Consider the following 19014-nt stretch of genomic DNA (forward strand, 5'->3'; position numbering starts at 1 on the left):
GGTATTGTCTCAGTGTTTGAGCGACGGGGTCCTGCTCTATCCTGGCACCGCAGCAAACCCTGCTGAGGTGTGGAGGTCATCGTCCCCCTCGGCTCTGCCCCGGGGAGGCCACAGCTGCAGCGCTGGGTCCAGTGCTGGGCTCCCCAGTTGCAGAAGGACGGGGAACTGCTGGAGAGAGTCCAGCGGAGGCCGCGAGGATGATGAGGGACTGGAGCATCTCCGTGCTGGGGAAAGGCCGGAGCCCTGGGGCTGTTCAGCTGGAGAAGAGCAGGCTGAGGGGGGATCTCCTCGACGCTCAGTAAGAGCTAAAGGGCGGGGGGCGAGAGGATGGGGCCGGGCTCCTTCCAGTGGTGCCCGGGGACAGGACGAGGGGCAGCGGGCACAAACTGGGACAGGGGAAATTACTCTGAGGGTGGCAGAGCCCTGGCACAGGCTGCCCGGAGAGGCTGTGGGGTCTCCTGCTCTGGGGATATTCCGAACCCGCCTGGAGGCGACCCTGCGCGACCTGCTCTGGGTGACCCTGTCAGGGGGGGTTGTACAAGGTGATCTCCAGAGGTCCCTTCCAGCCCCTGCCAGCCTGTGATACTGTGGAAGAGAGAAACCCAGCCCGTGGTTATGCTGCCTCAGTGGCAGGCGGCTGACATTGGTTTAAGCTCTGTGATGCTGCCCAGAGCCTGCAGCTTGGATAAGCTCTGCCTGGTTCAGCAGGAAAAGAAGAAAGTGAGCGTATGGAGAGCTGATGGCAAAGGTTGGGAGTGGGGAACTTTGCTGGGGCCCTGGAGAGGTGGATTCATGGGCTGTTCATTTGCGTGGGTGAGGAGGAAGAGGTGTACCCGGGTGTGGATTTGGGACCCTTCTGCCCCCAGAGTTCTGCAGGCAACTGCCTGAGACACATGGGAAGAGGTGACCTCCTGAGGCTTCCTCCCGGGCCCAGAATCGGGCCCAGTGCGTTTCTGTTTTGTTACTCGTTTTGCAACAGGGAGGTCAGGACATTTCCTAATCTACTGGAAACAGACGGGCGGAGCCTCTCTGGTGCGGGGTTAGTTAAGCAGAGCGTCCCGATACACGAAGGTATAGTTTTGGCATCTGTGCCCTTGGAGAGGCATCCCACCTAATGTTTGAGGAGTTTCACCCAGATTCTCCTCCCTGCTCTCATCCTCTTCTCCCTCATCGCTTCACGGAGCCTCTATGCAGTTGGCGGCACTGGTGAGCTGGGCAGAGCTGCTGGCCATCGTCCTCTTGGGCATGCTGCTGCTTCTCGTTGAGGTGCTCCTCCGAGCCGTGGTGGTCATCGGGCTTCTGCTCTATGTGCTCGTCACTAACTGAAGCAAAGTGGGGCGATCGCCTCTTAACCCCCAGCGCTCACCAAGAAGGAGATAAGAGGAGAATTGCAGCGACCTCAAGAACCGATGGAGAGAAACATGAGCAGTAGTCAGAGGAGGGGAGGTATGGCTGCCTTCTGGCTTCCCATGCTCTGTCCTTGCTTGGCAGCTTTGTCGTCTTCTCTCCCAAAGCACTAACGTCAGCAGCGGGTCCCCAGCAAACCCAAATCACAGCTCCAGGCCATTTGTCCCCTTCTCCCTAAGGGGAAAACGAGTCCTGGCAAGGTGCGTTCCTGCAGCCGCACCTTCCAGGGGAAGCCTGTCCTGGCGCGGATCAAACCCCGTCTCCCTGCCGTGCTTGGGGCAGCTCCGCCGTGGGGCCTGCTAAAGGAGGAGACGCTGCCCAAGCACTCATACACAGTCTCTCCGGTGCTTCCTCCTTCTTCAGGCTCGACCCTCGGCTTCCCACAGCAGAGTCTCAGGTGCTGGATTTTATAAAATAATTAATGTAATTGGAAGGTCCAGCAGCAAGGACAGCCCGGGCTGGGTGCCTCCAAAGAGAGGGACCCCAAAGAAAGAAATCCCTGGGCAACTAAACCCTTGTGATCCACGCACCCGCCCCTCACCCACTGTCCACGTGCCTTTTAGTTCATGATTTTCGGTCCGGGGTCTTCTAATATCTCATTGGATTATTTTCCTGTGTCCAGGCGGGCAGTCTCCTACCTTCTTAATTTGCACTGTCACCTGAGGGCTGGAGCCTCCTTATCCTCTGGTTTCCACTCCCTGTGCACCTGCACTCGCTGGCAGAACACGGGGAACTGAAGAGTCCCAGACTTGGGAAAAACCCTACCCAAACATCAGAGCGGTATCAGCATCTCTCCCGTACTAAAAGACTAAACCCAGCACTGTACCAGCTGCTACAGAAATTACTAAGAAAAATAACTCTATCGCGGCCTAAAGGCTTCAGCAAATCCAGCTCCTCACGCTAAGTAAAGCCAGGCCAACAGCCCAAATCACACCCTATTGTAATCCTAAGTAATTTAGTCTAATTAAAACGTACTGATTTACACTAAATCACTAATATCCCTCAACAGGGCCCTCCCCTCGGGCTGCGGGGCCTGGGGCAGGGCGGGGGGCGGCACTCTGCCTCTCCTCCGGGGCGTTATAAGCGGTATTTTTGGACTAAAAGCGGGTGTTTTGCAGGAAAGCGGTTCCAACCCCTCCCCGAGGGAAGCCCCAGCGCAGGCGGCAGAGGCGCGCTCTGCGCAGGCGCCGAGTCCGATTCCCTCCCCCCCCCCCCAAACTACATTTCCCGGCGTGCCCCGGGCCGCCGCTCGGCGCCATGTTGCGGTCTGAGGCGCTTCCGCTGCCTCTGCGCTGACTTGGCCTTCCGTTGGGCGCCGCGGGGCCGGGACGGTGAGGGGCCGGGGGCTCCCGGGGGAGGATCGGTGAACGGGGGGAGCTCCGTGGCGCATCCGACGGTTCCCGGCGGGGGATCCCGGGCGGAGTCGGCGGGGGCCGCCTGGGCGCTGAGGGGACGCGAGGGAGCAGCGGGAGGGGAGCGCTGGTGGCCGGGTCTGCCGCGGGCGGCGCATTGCGGAGCGGTATCTCCGGGCCGTGTCGGTGTGTAGAGAACCCTGGGGCTGTTCAGCTGGAGAAGAGCAGGCTGAGGGGGGATCTCCTCGACGCTCAGCAAGAGCTAAAGGGCGGGGGGCGAGAGGATGGGGCCGGGCTCCTTCCAGTGGTGCCCGGGGACAGGACGAGGGGCAGCGGGCACAAACTGGAATATTACGGTTCGTCTGAATATGAGGAAAAACTTCTTTGAGGGTCCCAGAGTCTCCTTCTCTGGGGATATTCCGAACCCTCCTGGACGCGACCCTGCGCGACCTGCTCTGGGTGACCCTGCTCTGGCAGCGGGTGGGACGAGGTGACCTCCAGAGGTCCCTTCCAGCCCCGGCCAGGCTGGGATGCCGTGGGAGCAGACCAGGGTGGAAATGGTGGTGTGTTGACTGGAGCAGGGGAGGCTGGAGGGGAAGGAAAGGTCCCCTGGCACAGAGTGCAGGCTCTGACACGGGAGCTGTTTTTGCATCTAAAAGCACTAACGAGTTTCCCTAATGGGTTACACGTATAATGACCGTGTGGCCTCCTTGGCCTCTCAGCAGGGCAGCTCCAGGCACGCTGGGCTGAGGGAAACTGGGAGACGTGGCCCGAAACAGGGACTTCTGGGGACCAAAAGGCCACTGGAGGGAGTTAGTGGCTCCTCCGTGCCTAGAAACGGGAAAGAATAACAAAAGTTGGAAGTGAGGAACTAGTACTTTCTGAGAAGAACAGAGAATTTGCTGGGGAGAAGAACCAACTCTGTTGTGTAAGACGGTGCTGGAAAGCTGCCATGCTTTGCAATAGCAATTAACTGTTAATTGCTAAAACTGGTGAAACCGTTAATTGCCAAAGCTTTTGCTCTGAAAGTGACTAGAAGAGGCTTTGTGATTGGAGACCTTTGCTGGTTGTGATAACGGGGAGTGATACTTGCTGGCGGTTTGGAAAGGGAGAAAACCCATCGTCGTTTCTCCACACCTACCGATCTGGGATGCTGCTGTGCCACCGCTTACGTCCTCGCGGGAAAGCATCCAGGCGTTTCAGGGGCGGCTGCAGACTTGCGCGGAGCCAGGGCAACTTTCTGCCGGCTTGGGATAATCCTTTATCCAGACTGCTGTGAGGTGTACGGCTGCTCACGTCACACTACATGTGAACGCCCGAATAGTTTAGTTGTCCTGCGCGTGCTCTTTTTGCAATTAAGTTACCAATGACATTCCGTCGTTTTTTCCTTCTAGATGAAGCTCCTGATTCTTGCTGTGTTTGCCCTGTTTTCCGTGGCCCGCTGTGAGGAGGGCGCCAGGCTCCTGGCCTCCAAGTCTCTGTTAAACAGATACGCAGTGGAGGGCAAGGACTTGACCTTGCAGTACAACATCTACAACGTCGGCTCCAGGTAAGCCGTGTCCAGGCTTCTAATCCTGACCAGGAGCAAACGTTATGGGTATGAGACTATTTCCAGGCTCTGTGATGTGCTGTTACCTTTGCTCCCCCTAACTCTGAGCTTCCCACCGCCGCCTGAAGGTTTCACCCTGCAATTTGCCTTTTTCTTCCTGTTCTGTTGTCCCCTGTTTCCTGCTTTCACCTCGCAGACGCTCCAGCTGTTGGTCCAGCGTGGTGTAGCTCCTTCTGTGTCTCTGCTCCCCACGCACGCAGCCTCACTTTCTTGGCTTCGTGAGCTCTTTTTCACATCTGGTTTACTGGTTGGTTTTTTTTTTTTTGCGGTTTCTCTCAGCTTTGCCTTCCTCTTTCTGCAGACTCCCTGTAATGCACCTTGTCTCTCCCCCCAGTCTTCTATTGGTGATTTTTTTTATGTTTCAAAAATCGGTTATTCCAGCTGCTGAACTGTCAGTGTGGCACTGTCATCGCTCTTTGGCGCAGTCCCCCGTGAGCAGAATGCCAAGTCTAAGATTCTCTTTTCATCCCTTTGTTGCATTTAGTGCTGCTTTAGATGTGGAGCTGTCGGATGATTCTTTCCCCCCTGAAGATTTTGGCATTGTCTCTGGGATGCTCAACGTCAAATGGGACAGGATCGCTCCGTATCTTTTCATGTTTTAAAATGTCTCCCAATGCTCCTTCTTACCCCTCAGCATCCTGTAGCTTTCCTGTCTTCATTCCTTGTCACTGGAATCTCAGCATGCCAGACCCTGGGCAGGGTATGGAACACAAACCTCTGTTCCCCTTGAAGATGTTGTGTAAAAAAAGGTTCCTCACAAGCGGGGCCAGGTCCCAGTTCATCCACCTGCGCAGGGAGAGCAGCTGGATCAGCCTTGGATGGGGCTGGATGTCTGTGACCACAGAGGACTCGGATCCGGCAGCACGACTGACTTTTCCACCTGGGTCGAGGCTCTTCTTTACCCATCTCCTCACTTTTCTTCCTTTGATGAAATGCAACTATTTTCCTTAATTCACGGCTCTCAGAGCAAGTAACGTGTCCCACACTGTGGTCCTGCGGCCTCTCAAAGCTGGTTACTTCAACTTCACCTCTGCTACCATCACGTACCTGGCACAGGAGGGCGGACAGGTTGTGGTGAGTTGAGTATTTATAGGCTCCTTGCCCAAAATTGGACAGCAGATACACCTGACTCTGCTCTTCGAGCTGCTTTTTAGGGGATGATGCATGTCCCTGCGCTCTTATACTGCGCAGGCTCTGGTGCAAGAAGAGATAGTATTATCTGCAAAAAGAGATAGTATTATCTTTTTCCCCTGCCTTTTCCAGGTTGGTTTCACTAGTGCTCCTGGGCAGGGAGGAATCTTGGCTCAGCGGGAGTTTGACAGGAGGTTCTCCCCTCACTTTGTAAGTACCTTTCAGTTGGTAATGGAAATTGCACTGCACCAACTGTGCAGCCCGGCACGGTGGCTTTCTGCCAGTTTGTGGTGGGTTGGCTTTGGTTTGCACTACAGTCACCTGGAAAACTCCAACACGGATCGCAATTAATCCGTATCACTGAATAAGAGAGAGTTTTCATCCCAGCTGGCCCTGTGGGATTTGAGCCAGAAGCTTTGAGAGTAGAAGATCTGAAGATAAGACTCATCTGTACAGGATTTGGTTTCACTTCTTTCTAACAATTTCTCTTTCTAGCTGGACTGGGCAGCTTTTGGTGTGATGACCCTGCCCTCCATCGGGATCCCGCTGCTGCTGTGGTACTCGAGCAAGAGAAAGTATGACACCCCCAAGACCAAAAAGAACTGAGCAAAGTCAAATGCCACCAGCACCCCAGAGCTCAGGAAAGAACAAACATTCGTCCCCCCCAGAGCAGCGGGTGTGTTGGGATCAGCAACAGCCACCCCCGAAGAAGTGCTGTCTGGGGGGCAAGAGGGAATTGATCGCTCCACTGCCAGCAACGTGTCGTCTTCTACATTTTAGAAAGGAAACAAGCAAACCAAAAAATAACGCCACCGAAAATCCCACCCCCCTTGTCTGCATATTCGGAGCAGAGACCCCTCACTCCATTGCAGCCATAGCGCATCTGTGATACGAACGTGTTTTAACACCCAGAGGAGGTTGTTTCAGAGGGGTGGGGTGGTGCAGCTCCGCAGTGTCTCTGGTGTCTGTGCTGCCTTCCCGACTCGTTCAGCCGTGTGGCTCTGCCTTCTGCAGTCTCCTTGAACGTATTACGTCTCGGGGCCCCCCACCTCCAAGTGGTGCCCGCCTCCCTGAGATATCTGTGGGAAGGAGCTCTGTCGAGTGACAAAACCAGGTCTCCTTGTGACGGAGGCTCGTCAGAGCTGCTGCTTTGCTGGGTGGGGTGCGGGAGGTCCCTGTCGATGCTTGTTCTCTAGGAAGCCCCGTTGTGTTTCGGTGAGCAGTTAATTGCCATGTTTCTGTTCTTTCTGGTTGCTCTGTTAAGGGCTGAGGTGTGTTGAGGTACTGAGGATTTTGTAATAAAATGAACACCATGAAAGAAGCCTGCCTTTCTTTTACCGGGGAGTCCTGGAGGCACCTGGCTGCCTTCAGCAGCAGCTAATGAGCACACAGGGAGTAAAATAAATTGCTGTACCATCAGTAAAATAAATAGAGGGAAAGAAGGGCCCAGAAAGCCTGGTACCTTGCACCAGCTTTCCTCACAGCTCCAGGCCCTAGTAGATTTCTCTTCACAGCCATAAATAAACGCTGCCGTGGCTGTGTGCTGGGCATCGATTTGTGCTTTTCCTACGGGGCGGTGGTGGCACAAGGAAGACCTGCAAGTGGTGAGAGGCGGTTGATTTCTGCCCTGAGCTCTGGCTGTTTCCAGTGCTCCTGTGGCACTGTATGGTCTGCCTCTGGCCAGTTGTTGGACCCTACTCAACAGCATGGTGGTGACAACTGAGAAATCCTGGGCAACACGGGAGCGAACCCTGTGCCTTTGTTACCAGAACAATGGTTCCAAGCCAGGATTCCTCACCCCAACTGCTGCTGCTGCTGGTGGTTGCACCCTCCATTTCACCTAGCGAAGGCCCCAGGGTGCTCTAGAACGGGGAACCACCTGGGTGGAGGCCCAAGGAAATTCTGGAGGGCAGCTGGGCACTGGAAAAACCCAGTGAAGGCCCCAGGGAAATAAGTGGGAAGCAGGGCCCAGGCCCCAGGTAGGACTAGGGGCACTTAATCCTCAAAACAACATTTCTCATTCTCATAAGAACCAGGCTCAAAAATTGCAAACATCCAGCAATTGCTTCCACACCAAAGGTGCCAGGACTGAAAAATTTTACTTGCCCACAACTATCTCTTGGCACCACTTTCACAGCCCCACAAACCTTGGGGCTCCACACTTTCCTGGTGATGTCATCTTCAAACCCACCTTTTTTCACTCTCCCCAGGGCTGGGATCAAAAATATCAAATGTCTGGAGATTGCTCCCACACCCAAGATGCCAGCAGGGAAAACTGTGGCTTGTTCTCGCTGTCCCTGGGAAGCGCTTTCATCTCCCTACAGACCTTTGGGGTCCGTGCTTTCCTGGTGACATAATGGTCCCAACACTTTCTCTCACTCTCGTCACGTATGACATCACTAGCACCTGCACAAGCCAGCGTCCTGCTCCTGCCCTGTGAGCTGCAGAGACACCACCAACATCACAAGCACCTGCACTGGCCAGGGGTCCATTCATTCCCAATCAGCTACAAAGCCACCAGTGACATCCCAAGCAGCTGTACCAGCCAAGTTCCTGCTGTCGACTACCCAGGCACCTGTGACATCATAATGAGCTGCGCAAGGAACGTTCCTGCTCCAGCCCCATCACCTGCGCAGGTACAGGTGACATCACAAGCACCTGCACAAGCCAGGGGCCTGCTCCTGCCCTACAGTGCCACCAGTGTCATCAGAGGAGAGCACAGAATCGTAGAGTTGGAAGGGACCTCTGGAGATCATCTAGTCCAACCCCCGGCCAGAACAGGGTCACCCAGAGCAGGTGGCACAGGAACGCGTCCAGGCGGGGTTGGGATGTCTCCAGAGACGGAGACTCCCCCACCTCTCTGGGCAGCCTGTGCCAGGGCTCTGCCACCCTCACAGGAAAGAAGTTCCTCCTCATGTTGAGATGGAACTTCCCATGGTCAAGTTTGTGCCTGTTACCTCTTGTCCTGTCACCAGGCACCACTGAAAAGAGCCTGGCCCCATCCTCCTGACACCCACCCTTTGAGTATTTATAAGCGTTGGTAAGATCCCCCCTCAGTCGTCTTTTTTCCAGGGTGAAGAGACCCAAATCCTTCAGCCGTTCATCGTAAGAAAGGTGTTCCAATCCCTTAATCATCTTCGATGCACATCCTGGGGGCCACCTCTGGCCCTACACCCTACCTGGCATCATGGGACATCACCGGCACCTGCACAAGCCAGGGCCCTGCTCCTGCCCTCATGGCTGCAGAGCCACCAGTAGACACCACAGGGAGCTGCACAAGCCGCAGCCTGTTCCAGCCTTACCTCACAGAAAGGCACAGGCGGCATCGCAAGTGCCAGCCCCAGCCAGGTGCCTCCTGGTCTATCAACTACTCACACACCTCTGACAACACCAGCACCAGCCAGGGGCTGGGGTCTCTGCCGGACTCTCTCCAGCTTCATAATCTTTTTCTTGCACTCAAGGGACAAAAAAAATGTACTTTCTGAATCTCTCTGACCACATTTGATGATCACTGTCTCAAAACTATCATGGTCCATGAGAACAAAATAGGTTAGGCTACTACAAACTATTTTTAACCCTACAATACTTGGTAACATTCAAACCAAATGCATTCTCAGCAGACTGCTCCATTGCGATCGTCTGTCTGACTCCAAAAACTTCTCAAGAAGTCCCTTCTAACACTGCAATGCCTGTGATGGCTCCAGCTCTCAGGAGACCGCAGTGATGTTCCTCAAGGACAGAAGAGCTGGGTAACACTGCAACACGTGAAAGCTGAGAGATGCAGCCCCTTCCCTTAGTGAAGAACAAAAGTGAACGAGGTCTGTTAGACTTTGATAGTCTGGCGGTTTGTTTCACTCACAGTGGTGGCCACTAAATCATAGAATCATAGAATGATTTAGATTGAAAGGGACCTCAAAAAACATCCAGTGCCACCCCCTGCCCTGGGCAGGGACACCTCCCACCAGCCCAGGTGGCTCCAAGTCCCATCCAACCTGGCCTTGAACCCCTCCAGGGATGGGGCAGCCACAGCTTCTCTGGGCAACCTGGGCCAGGGGCTCACCGCCCTCACAGCCAAGAATTTCTTCCTTGTAGCTCATCTAAATCTCCCCTCTCAGTTTGAAGCCATTACCCCTCGTCCTATCACAATACGCCCTTGTAATAAGTCCCTCGACAGCTTTCTTGTAGGCCGCTTCAGATACTGGAAGGCCACTGTAAGGTAAAAAAAAAAAAAGACAGGAAACATCATCAGCTAATGCTTTTTCCCTGACAACCAACCATGTATTCAGGATGCTGCTTTTGAAGTTCTTCTAGTTCAATACCACACCAAACTACTGACTCACGGGTTCAATGGTGGCAGGAGATCAGGGAATGGCATCAAGTCTATGGCTTCAGCCTCATGCCAACAGACAGAGCACCACAAAAGAACATTTTATTGAATGGATTTGTTAAACGGCAGCCCCGCTCAGTAATCACTCCAACACACAGCCCCTGGAGCAACCCAGGAGATTCCCCAGAAGCTGGCAGTGTAAACCCACCAAGCCAAAAAGAATGATAGAAGCAGGCACCACGACCTACGTACATTCAAGAGATCTGCTCCTGTAGGTCGAGTTCATTTTCTCAGATTAATCATGTTGCTCCGCCTGTCAATGCTCAGCAGTGAAAGTTTCACCAGTACAGAGCTATCCCTTTAAAATTTGAGTACCGTTTTCTGCTCTGTATTGAACTATGCTTAATAGAGCCTTTTTAGACAGAAATTTGAAACTGAGCATGCCTCAAATTCTCAGTCAGGCAGCAGGAAGTCTGCAAGTCCCTGCTGAGCATTTTAGCACGGGAAAAATAAGCTGACAGACAGCTTCAGGCACTAACAGGAGAGAAACACATCATGAACTGTCTCTGCATTCTGGTTTTTCCTTTCTTCGCCTACCTGTTTTGTGTACAGCTTGAGTTGAGAATTCGTGGAGATCAAAATTCCTTCAGTGGAAAACACAGGAGAGAACAGCAGCGGCTTATCAAATACCTACAGGCAGAACAAAAAGAAATTATTACACAGGGAATTTTTTTTTAAATCTGGATTAACAACAGCTCTAAGTCAGGAGTGAAAGAAAACCTGTTATTGATCAACAGAAAAAAACAGTCATGAACAAAAGGAGGTGTAAACCTCTTTACGCGGGTTTGCCCAACGTCTACACCTGGAAGGAAGCTTTCTGGATGCATCTGTCCGTGCATGCTGCCCGCAAGTTTCTTCTGTTTGAAATACACCTATCTCCCTAACAATTATGACTCAGTACTTACCAGGATTTGCACTTCATCCAATAGTTCAGTACAGTTTCATATAATCATAGAATTGTCTCGTTTGGAAGAGACCTTTCAGATCATCGAGTCCAACCATCAACCTGACACTGCCCAAACCCCCACTACCCCACGTCCCTCAGCACCGCGTCTGCCCGGCTTTTAAACACCTCCAGGGATGGCGACTCCACCACTGCCCTGGGCAGCCTGGTCCAATGCTTGGTAACTCTTTCAGAGCAACTTGAGTCCGTTTCCTCTTGTCCTATCACCTGTTACTTGGGAGAAAAGACTGACCCCCCTCACTACACCTTCCTTTCAGGGAGTTGTAGACAGCGATAAGGTCATCCCTCAGCCTCCTCTTCTTTCAAACTGTCCAGCAGATGCGTTCAGACACTGCACTATTACCTTAATACTGACTCTGCCTGCTGCTTTCATATACACCACCATAGTGACATTATTCTTTGATGGGAGTTGAATAGAAACCTGTTAAGAGATACAGCCCAGCTGTCACTACAGGTCAACAGTCCTTACATTAAGTGGCTAGTTTTAGTAAGGAGACAGTGCCACGTGTAGAAATAGAAAAACCTCCTTTTTCTTGGATTCCCTTCCTAACGATGAGATCTTCTAGCACAGATGTGATTTCATCTGTTCAGACTCCACTGCTTTCCATATGGCATACAGAAGTTTCTAACGGCACGCGATCTCAAGCGTCTCCATCTGGGCCATACATACAGGAGGTAAAGAAAATTACAGCAGTATCATTACAGAGTCAAAAGTTTTATGCAAAATCTTCCGCAAAGGCTTGCATGTTTTGAAGGGGATTTTGAGAGAGAAAAGATGGAAAGAGCGTGAGATGCCTTCACTTCATATACTAACTACAAACAACTGGGGAGACAGCACTGGAACCATACAGCCTTCAAGGCCCATCTGCTCAGTTGAGAATCCTAAATGCTGCCTGCCCCATCTCCTGATGCTTTCAGCCACAGCACTGCGCCTCAGACCCATTCTCGGTGGTTTGCTCCATACCTCCATGTGTCGAGGAAGAAGGTCTGGAACATCTCTTTTGTTCACCGACCAGTGGAATATGAGTTTGGGGTTGGCATTACCGAAGGAAAAGGGAGTCAGCATGCTGTTCAGCCCCACCGTGAAGACTGGCATCTGCAAAGGAGGAATATTATCACCACAGCGATTGGAAAGTCATCTTAGGTTTCCTGTATTCTGGACTTCTCGTCTCAATCCTGCTTGAAGAGCTGACAAATCATTAGGCCACATTATACGCCATTAGAAATTGAACACGAACGCTTAAAAATTGGGAGTGGAAGGGGAATGATGACATGTGCATCGTAAACTTATTACCAGTGGCATATTCTCTGTGGTCCTTTAAAATACAAAACAAACCCTCCTCTTCTTCAGTTAAATGACTAACTTCAGTGAAAAGATCCTGTCCTCTTCCCACCATGAATCAATTCCCAAAGCATGTGACAGCACTCCAAATTTCTGTAAAGGAATTTCAAAGAATCATAGAATCGTCGAGGTTGGAAGGGACCTTTCAGATCATCGAGTCCAACCATCAACCTGACGCTGCCCAAACCCCCACTGACCCACGTCCCTCAGCGCCGCGTCTGCCCGGCTTTTAAACACCTCCAGGGATGGCGACTCCACCACTGCCCTGGGCAGCCTCTTCCAATGCCTGACAACCCTTTTGCTGAAGAAATTTTTCCTAATATTCATCCTAAACCTCCCCTGGCAGAACTTGAGGCCATTTCAGTAAGTACCGTTCATTTGAGACCTAAAACACAGCTGAGGTCAGTACTGCTACTCCAGGCATTTGTGTTTTGGCACTTCTCGGCTTGTCCTCACTCACCCCGTAGCATTTCTCTGCTGCCCTCCCCTGCACACTTGCACACCATCATTTCCCAGACCCCAACTGCGGTTCAGCGCAGAGCTCTAGCCCCTTACACCACTTGAATTCCTCCCATTAGGTACATGGGACTAAAGCAGCCGGCCTCAACAGCTGGACAAGGCTGTTGCTTCTGTTTCATAAACTAGCAGTAGGACCCACTCTAGCACACTAGAATTGCTGAATTAGAGAACCGAAGAAATTCTTTTTACTGATTGCATCACTCAAGTGAACACGTACCTCAGGGTTTAAACCCGCAGTTTCATCGCAGAAGCCTATTAGGGTAAGAATCCTCCACAACTTCTGGCCAACGGAAGTTTTCAGTATCGCCTACAATACCTACCACAGTGGCTGTTCTAAGTTTTGTGGCAGGTACATGAATTCTTATTGCTTTTAACTGAATTACTTCTAATTCCGCTTGGTCTTGCAAAAATAAAACAACAACTAAGCTTTGAGACATCTGAGCAAACTGAACAGCCTGAAATAGTCTATAGCTCTGCTTCTGAAACAAACCGTCCATACTGTGGTTAAGGGCTCGGCTGTTTTTTGCCAAGCGGGGAAGAGTTACCTACCACGTCTCCAGGCGCCACCAAGGAGGGGGTTATATTGCCACTCTGGCTTACCGTTTCCAAGCTGTCACCTCTACAATGCTGGTAACTGCTAACAAAACTTAAAGAGATTTCTTTTAATGCTCTGATTCCTGTTGACTTCTCTCATGGATTGAACATCGCCCTTAAAAATATCCCCCTGGGGGCGCCAGAAAGCAAGAAAAAATCAAAACACGTGGAGAAATAGCAGCTTCCCACCCAAGTTGTAACGGCCCCATCTCTTGTTTACAATGGGAAACAAACTGCAACAGCGGTTTTACAATTACCTCTTCCCCTCAGCTGTCACAGTACGAGATCAAATATGCCATTAACGGTAGTTTTTTTCCAATGCCAGCTTTTCAAGGTCAAGGGACCTTAAAGATCATCCCACTCCCTGCCCTGCCCTGGGCAGGGACACCTCCCACCAGCCCAGGTGGCTCCAAGCCCCGTCCAACCTGGCCTTGAACCCCTCCAGGGATGGGGCAGCCACAGCTTCTCTGGGCAACCTGGCCCAGGGGCTCACCACCCTCACGGCCAAGAATTTCTTCCCCACATCTCATCTCAATCTCCCCTCTTTTGGTTTCAACCCATTCCCAACGTCCCGTGGCTCCCCTCCCTGCTCCAGAGTCCCTCCCCAGCTTTCCCGGAGCCCCTTGAGGGACTGGAAGGGGCTCCAAGGTCTCCGCGGAGCCTTCTCTTCTCCAGGCTGAACCCCCCCCAGCTCTCTCAGCCTGTCCTCCCAGCAGAGGGGCTCCAGCCCTCCCAGCATCTCTGGGGCCTCCTCCGGCCCCGCTCCGACAGCTCCATGTCTCTCCTGTGCTGAGGCACCGGAGCTGGAGGCAGCACTGCAGGAGGGTCTCCCCCGAGGGGAGCAGAGGGGCAGAATCCCCCCCCTCGCCCCCCTGCCCACGCTGCTGGGGATGCAGCCCAGGCTGGGGGGGACTTCTGTGCTGCCAGCGCACGTTGCTGGAGTGTGTGGAGCTTCTCATCCACCAACACCCCCAAGTCCTTCTCCCCAGGGCAGCTCTCCAGCCATTTTCCACCCAGCCTGGACTTGTGCTTGGGCGACCCAGGTGCAGGACCCTGCTCTTGGCCTTGTCAAACCCCATGAGGTTCACACAGATCCACCTCTCCAGCCTGCCCCAGTCCCTCTGGATGGCATCCCATCCCTCCGGCGTGTTGCCTGCTCCACACAGCTTGGTGTCATTGCCAAACTTGCTGAGGGTGCCCTTGATCCCACTGTCCATGTTGCCAACAAAGACGTTAAACAGCGCTGGTCCCAATACCGACCCCTGAGGAATGCCACTCGTCACCGGTCGCCACATGGACATTGATCCATTGACTGCATACCTAATCTAAATATCTAATATCTAATCTAAATGTACAGAAAGAAGGTATTCTACTCAAAAGCCCAAAAGCATTGCTCAAATCAACTACATCGATCATTGGTAGGCAACTACATTGACTTGACATAAGAAAAGCTTCACTGGGCTCAGTTCATACAATTCACCACAAGATTATCTCCTGTAACAACGCGAGCAGTGCTAGCCTAGCTATGGAGTAACAGTATAAAAATAAGCAAATACCCAACCAAACCCAGCAGCAGCACTCCTGTAACTTTTTCAGCTGAGGATTTCAAAGTACTTTTCAGACTTCGATTACATCTCACAATGCACTGTCAGAAGTCAAATGAAAAACACGCAGACTTCTTTTACAACTCAAATAAAACCACATAAACTCCATTTTTCCAGCCAAGACACGGGGACATCATTTACCAGGTAACTACTGAACAAAGCTTGTCAAAGAACAGGGGGAAAAGCTCATTGCCTCTTCTTGCACAACACTGTCAACAGTTCAAAAACCCAGAGAACTTCAATGATGCACAGCCAAGTGAACAGCAAATGACCCAGGAACAGAAGCACGTGACCAAAGAACAAGACAACAAAAAGACACGAGAGAGGAAGACAGAGGAAAACCATTTGAGAATAGGAGCATGGCATCTCTGGAGACAGGAAGAGAGTACGTGACTTTATCAACAAAAAATGGGGTTTGCTTGAGGGAGCTAAACAGAGAGCAGTGTGGGAGCGGAACTGCTACAAGGCTAAAGAAGGAAAATGAGAGTGTTTTGGCCCATTCAGTGGTCAGGATTCTCATTAAGCCTCTAGTGGCTAGACATTTTTAACTACCTTTTCTTCTGGAAGAGGCGCTCACACCAAGAGGGCCTTCATGACTTTCCTGTCCATAGTCTACTTCACCTGACGTTTACGTCGATACAAGACTTCCATGGGATGGTGTGGAAATGCAAGGAAAGAAGGTGACAGCTCGATGGGAAGGCAAATCTTCCCCTCCTGCTCGTGGCTGACTGGAATGGGGAGTAAACCTCAGAGCCATCCCACAAACAAGGGGAAGTGGAAGCAATCTTTCAAGCAAAGCAGCTTACCATCAAAAGGCGAAAGCTCAGGCTTTTAACGGGTAGAAAGTGACAGGTAACAGAACTAGACACATGATACAAGTCTGAACAGGTCTGAAATCCTGCAAAGAGGATTTTGTACTGATTGCTTAGGACATAAGCAATTAGTTGCTTCTTTTTTGAGGTAATCAAAATGTCGCTGTAACATGCTGGATTGCCTCCAAAATATTTTGCTCTGTATAAAATTAGAGACAGGAGTCTTTGGCTACATTTATAGTAGTTCTTGAACACATTTAATTTACATTCCCAGGTGCTGAGGCCAGTTGGCATGGAATAACTTGCTTATGCTTTGAAACTCATCAGCTTCAAAAACTGCATCTAATTCACCTATGGAGAATGGTCCCCGAAACACCCTCACTCTAAAACTTGGTCTGGAAATTGTTTGCAAGAACACTACTTGGCAACGAGCAAGTGTGCCATGGACCTCCACGTGGTGTAGGCAAGAAGAAGCCATGCTACACGCAGCTCACGTAAAAGCTGCTGCTGCTCCGATGCCAGAGCTGGAAATTCAGGAGTCACTGCTGTAATTCCACTTTCTATCAAAGCACCTGGTTTCTCTCATTTCTGAGGGAGTCCGATTTGCCTCTTGGAGTGCTCCCAACTGCAGAAGACATTGTCTACGAAAACCTTGTAGAGAGTAACTTGCTCTTGCAGGAGAAATATGGCCTAACTTGAACCACAGAGCAGTTCCTTTCACACAGGGGTGAACAAGAGTATTATTACATGACCTGAGAGACTAGAGAAAAAAAAATCTGAAGACGACTGCCTTTGCCTCTTACCTGTAGAATAAAAGAAACCAGTTCAGCTTTTATCCCTGCAATGCCATCTTTCAGGACCTGAACTACATGGAAAGACCCATTCTGAGAAGAGAGGAGCTCTTCAAAATACTCCTTAGAAAAATGGTGAGTTATTCTCAGGTGCTGCAAAATGACGAAGACCAGTGAAAATTGTGTCCCCTTCCATGGAAAACCCGATGCACCTTCCACAAACACTCACAGAATTGTGCATTCTGTAGAGGTTTGTAACACAGCAAGAAAACTGGTATGGATGAAATGTGAGTGAGACTGAGGAAGAGACTGAGCTAACAACACAGCAAGGGTTAATTTCCTCCTCTCTCTCATTTCCTTATTAGAGCTAAGTATCTGTAACACAATTCATCATGACACTCCCTTTGGCAGCTGCTGGTTTTAACTAAACACATATTCACATCAGATAAATGCACTTTAGTGCTGTCTGTGTCATAAACTTCTACAGTGATCACATACTCTCGCTTCACTTCCAGTATCCACCTGTCTCCCGGGCAGACAGTGAAACCTGAAATGAAACACGTGGGTTTGCTCCCGAGAACAATCAACAGCAACTAATGGTGGTAACGCATTTTTCATTAAGAAACACAACTCTATTTATCAAAAGTTATTCGTCTGCATATTCATAACAGAAGCACTCCTAAATTGGCTTGGAAACCTGAAGTTTGCACCACATTTTGTCCTAGAGCAGTGAGTGCCAGCGATGCTAATTTCTGTAACGGAGACATCTTTCTGCTGCCAATAAACAGATTTCTCTGCAGGATGGAGAAGGAGAGCCACGAGGCAGCCAGCACTTAAGGTCACCGTGAAACTTTTCTGGATAGGAATTAGTGACTGAAGCAGAAAGGCTCTCATTATTCATCCTCCGAAGTATCCAGTATCATGTACAAACTAATTCTTGAATCTAAACACTCTCCAGCAAAAACAGTTCAGCAAGCAGCCCAAAAGCAGCACAAAGGCAATCATGACACATGCTTTCCAAGCTCCGAGGCCCATTTCCCTGCTGTTAATCTTGAGTTTAGTTAATTACTTTGATTTAGAGAGCAGCCCATCAAATGGAGAAAAGCCAACTCCAATTTTCAAAACAATGCTCTTGAAAAGATGCAGTCTACTTTTGCCTTAAGATTTAGATGCCCACGGCCAATACAATGGATGCAATTCTCCCATAAAGATGTTCCTCATCAAAAAAAAAAAAAGTCAAGAGTTTTACGATCGAGCTTTCATTTTCTTATTACATAAAAATCCAGCTTCTACAACAATCAGGAAGACCAGATGCAGCTTGCATGTGAACATCTTTGTACTTGTATAGGAATTCTTTCATGATTTTCATTTTATTAAAAGAAAATCCAGACGTCCTCAGAGAGCCCAAGTAACTACTCTGCGAAGTTAAAGCATTCACAGAAACACAGAAACAGATCCCAAAATTTTACTGAAGGGCAGCAACACTTTGGGCACATTTAGATTGATAGAATCATCTAGGTTGGAAGGGACCTTTCAGATCATCGCGTCCAACCATCAACCTGACACTGCCCAAACCCCCACTGACCCACATCCCTCAGCACCGCGTCTGCCCGGCTTTTAAACCCCTCCAGGGATGGCGACTCCACCACTGCCCTGGGCAGCCTCTTCCAATGCCTGACAGCCCTTTCCATGAAGGAATTTTTCCTAATATCCATCCTAAACCTCCCCTGGTGCAATTTGAGGCTGTTCCCTCTTGTCCCATCGCCTGTTCCTTGGGGGAAGAGCCCGACCCCCCCCGGCTACCCCCTCCTTTCAGGGAGCTGTAGAGAGCGAGGTCTCCCCTCAGCCCCCTCTTCTCCAGGCTGAACACCCCCAGCTCCCTCAGCCGCTCCTCGCAGGACTCCTGCTCCAGACCCCTCACCGGCTCCGTTGCCCTTCTCTGGACTCGCTCCAGCCCCTCAGTGTCTTTCCTGGAGTGAGGGGCCCAAAACTGGACACAGCACCTGAGGGGGGGCCTCACCAGTGCCGAGTTCAGGGGGACGGTCACTGCCCCGGTCCTGCTGGCCACACTACTGCTGGTACGGGCCAGGGTGCTGTTGGCCTTCTTGGCGCCCTGGGCACACTGCTGGCTCACGTCCAGATGGCTGTCGACCAACACCCCCAGGTCCTTTTCCGCCGGGCAGCTCTCCAGCCACTCTGCCCCCAGCCTGGAGCGTCCATGGGGTTGGTGTGACCCAAGGGCAGGACCACCACACACCACTGGCCTCGACCCATCGGCCCAGCCTGACCAGGCCCCTCTGCAGACCCTTCCTACCCTCAAGCAGGGTAGGATTTAGCTTAAAGGCGGAAACGGGACCGCGAGCGCGGGCGGAGGAAGAGCAGAGCAGGCGGCCGAGCCCGCCCCAGCCCCTCACACCGCAGCCACAATGGCGCCGGCGGCACAGCTCCCTTCCCGCGCGCCGCCGCCCTGCGCATGCGCGACCCGGCCCCCCCAACGGCGTC

General features: G+C 51.5%; 2 protein-coding genes across 3 annotated transcripts; one reads left to right on the plus strand and one right to left on the minus strand.

The window, feature by feature from the left end:
* Positions 1-1064: 1064 nt before the first annotated feature.
* Positions 1065-6820, plus strand: SSR2 (signal sequence receptor subunit 2). Of its 2 annotated transcripts, none has more exons than XM_054182844.1 (6): positions 1065-1446; positions 4154-4308; positions 4853-4951; positions 5334-5442; positions 5632-5709; positions 5995-6820. In XM_054182844.1, the coding sequence occupies exons 2-6, from the start codon at positions 4154-4156 to the stop codon at positions 6103-6105; spliced, it is 552 nt and encodes a 183-aa protein (XP_054038819.1). In that variant the 5' UTR covers positions 1065-1446; the 3' UTR covers positions 6106-6820. The 2 variants fall into 2 exon arrangements, with proteins under 2 accessions (XP_054038819.1, XP_054038818.1); XM_054182843.1 differs by lacking the exon at positions 1065-1446 and adding an exon at positions 2627-2738.
* A 2753-nt stretch (positions 6821-9573) lies between these two features.
* On the minus strand, positions 9574-18954 carry LOC128900959 (nuclear pore membrane glycoprotein 210-like). Its single transcript, XM_054182662.1, has 4 exons — positions 18533-18954; positions 11815-11946; positions 10424-10516; positions 9574-9708 (listed from the first exon to the last, which is right to left on the minus strand). The coding sequence occupies exons 2-4, from the start codon at positions 11944-11946 to the stop codon at positions 9691-9693; spliced, it is 243 nt and encodes an 80-aa protein (XP_054038637.1). The 5' UTR covers positions 18533-18954; the 3' UTR covers positions 9574-9690.
* Positions 18955-19014: the final 60 nt, after the last annotated feature.

The sequence above is a fragment of the Rissa tridactyla genome, chromosome 23 (assembly GCF_028500815.1).
Source record: "Rissa tridactyla isolate bRisTri1 chromosome 23, bRisTri1.patW.cur.20221130, whole genome shotgun sequence".
Taxonomy (NCBI): domain Eukaryota; kingdom Metazoa; phylum Chordata; class Aves; order Charadriiformes; family Laridae; genus Rissa; species Rissa tridactyla.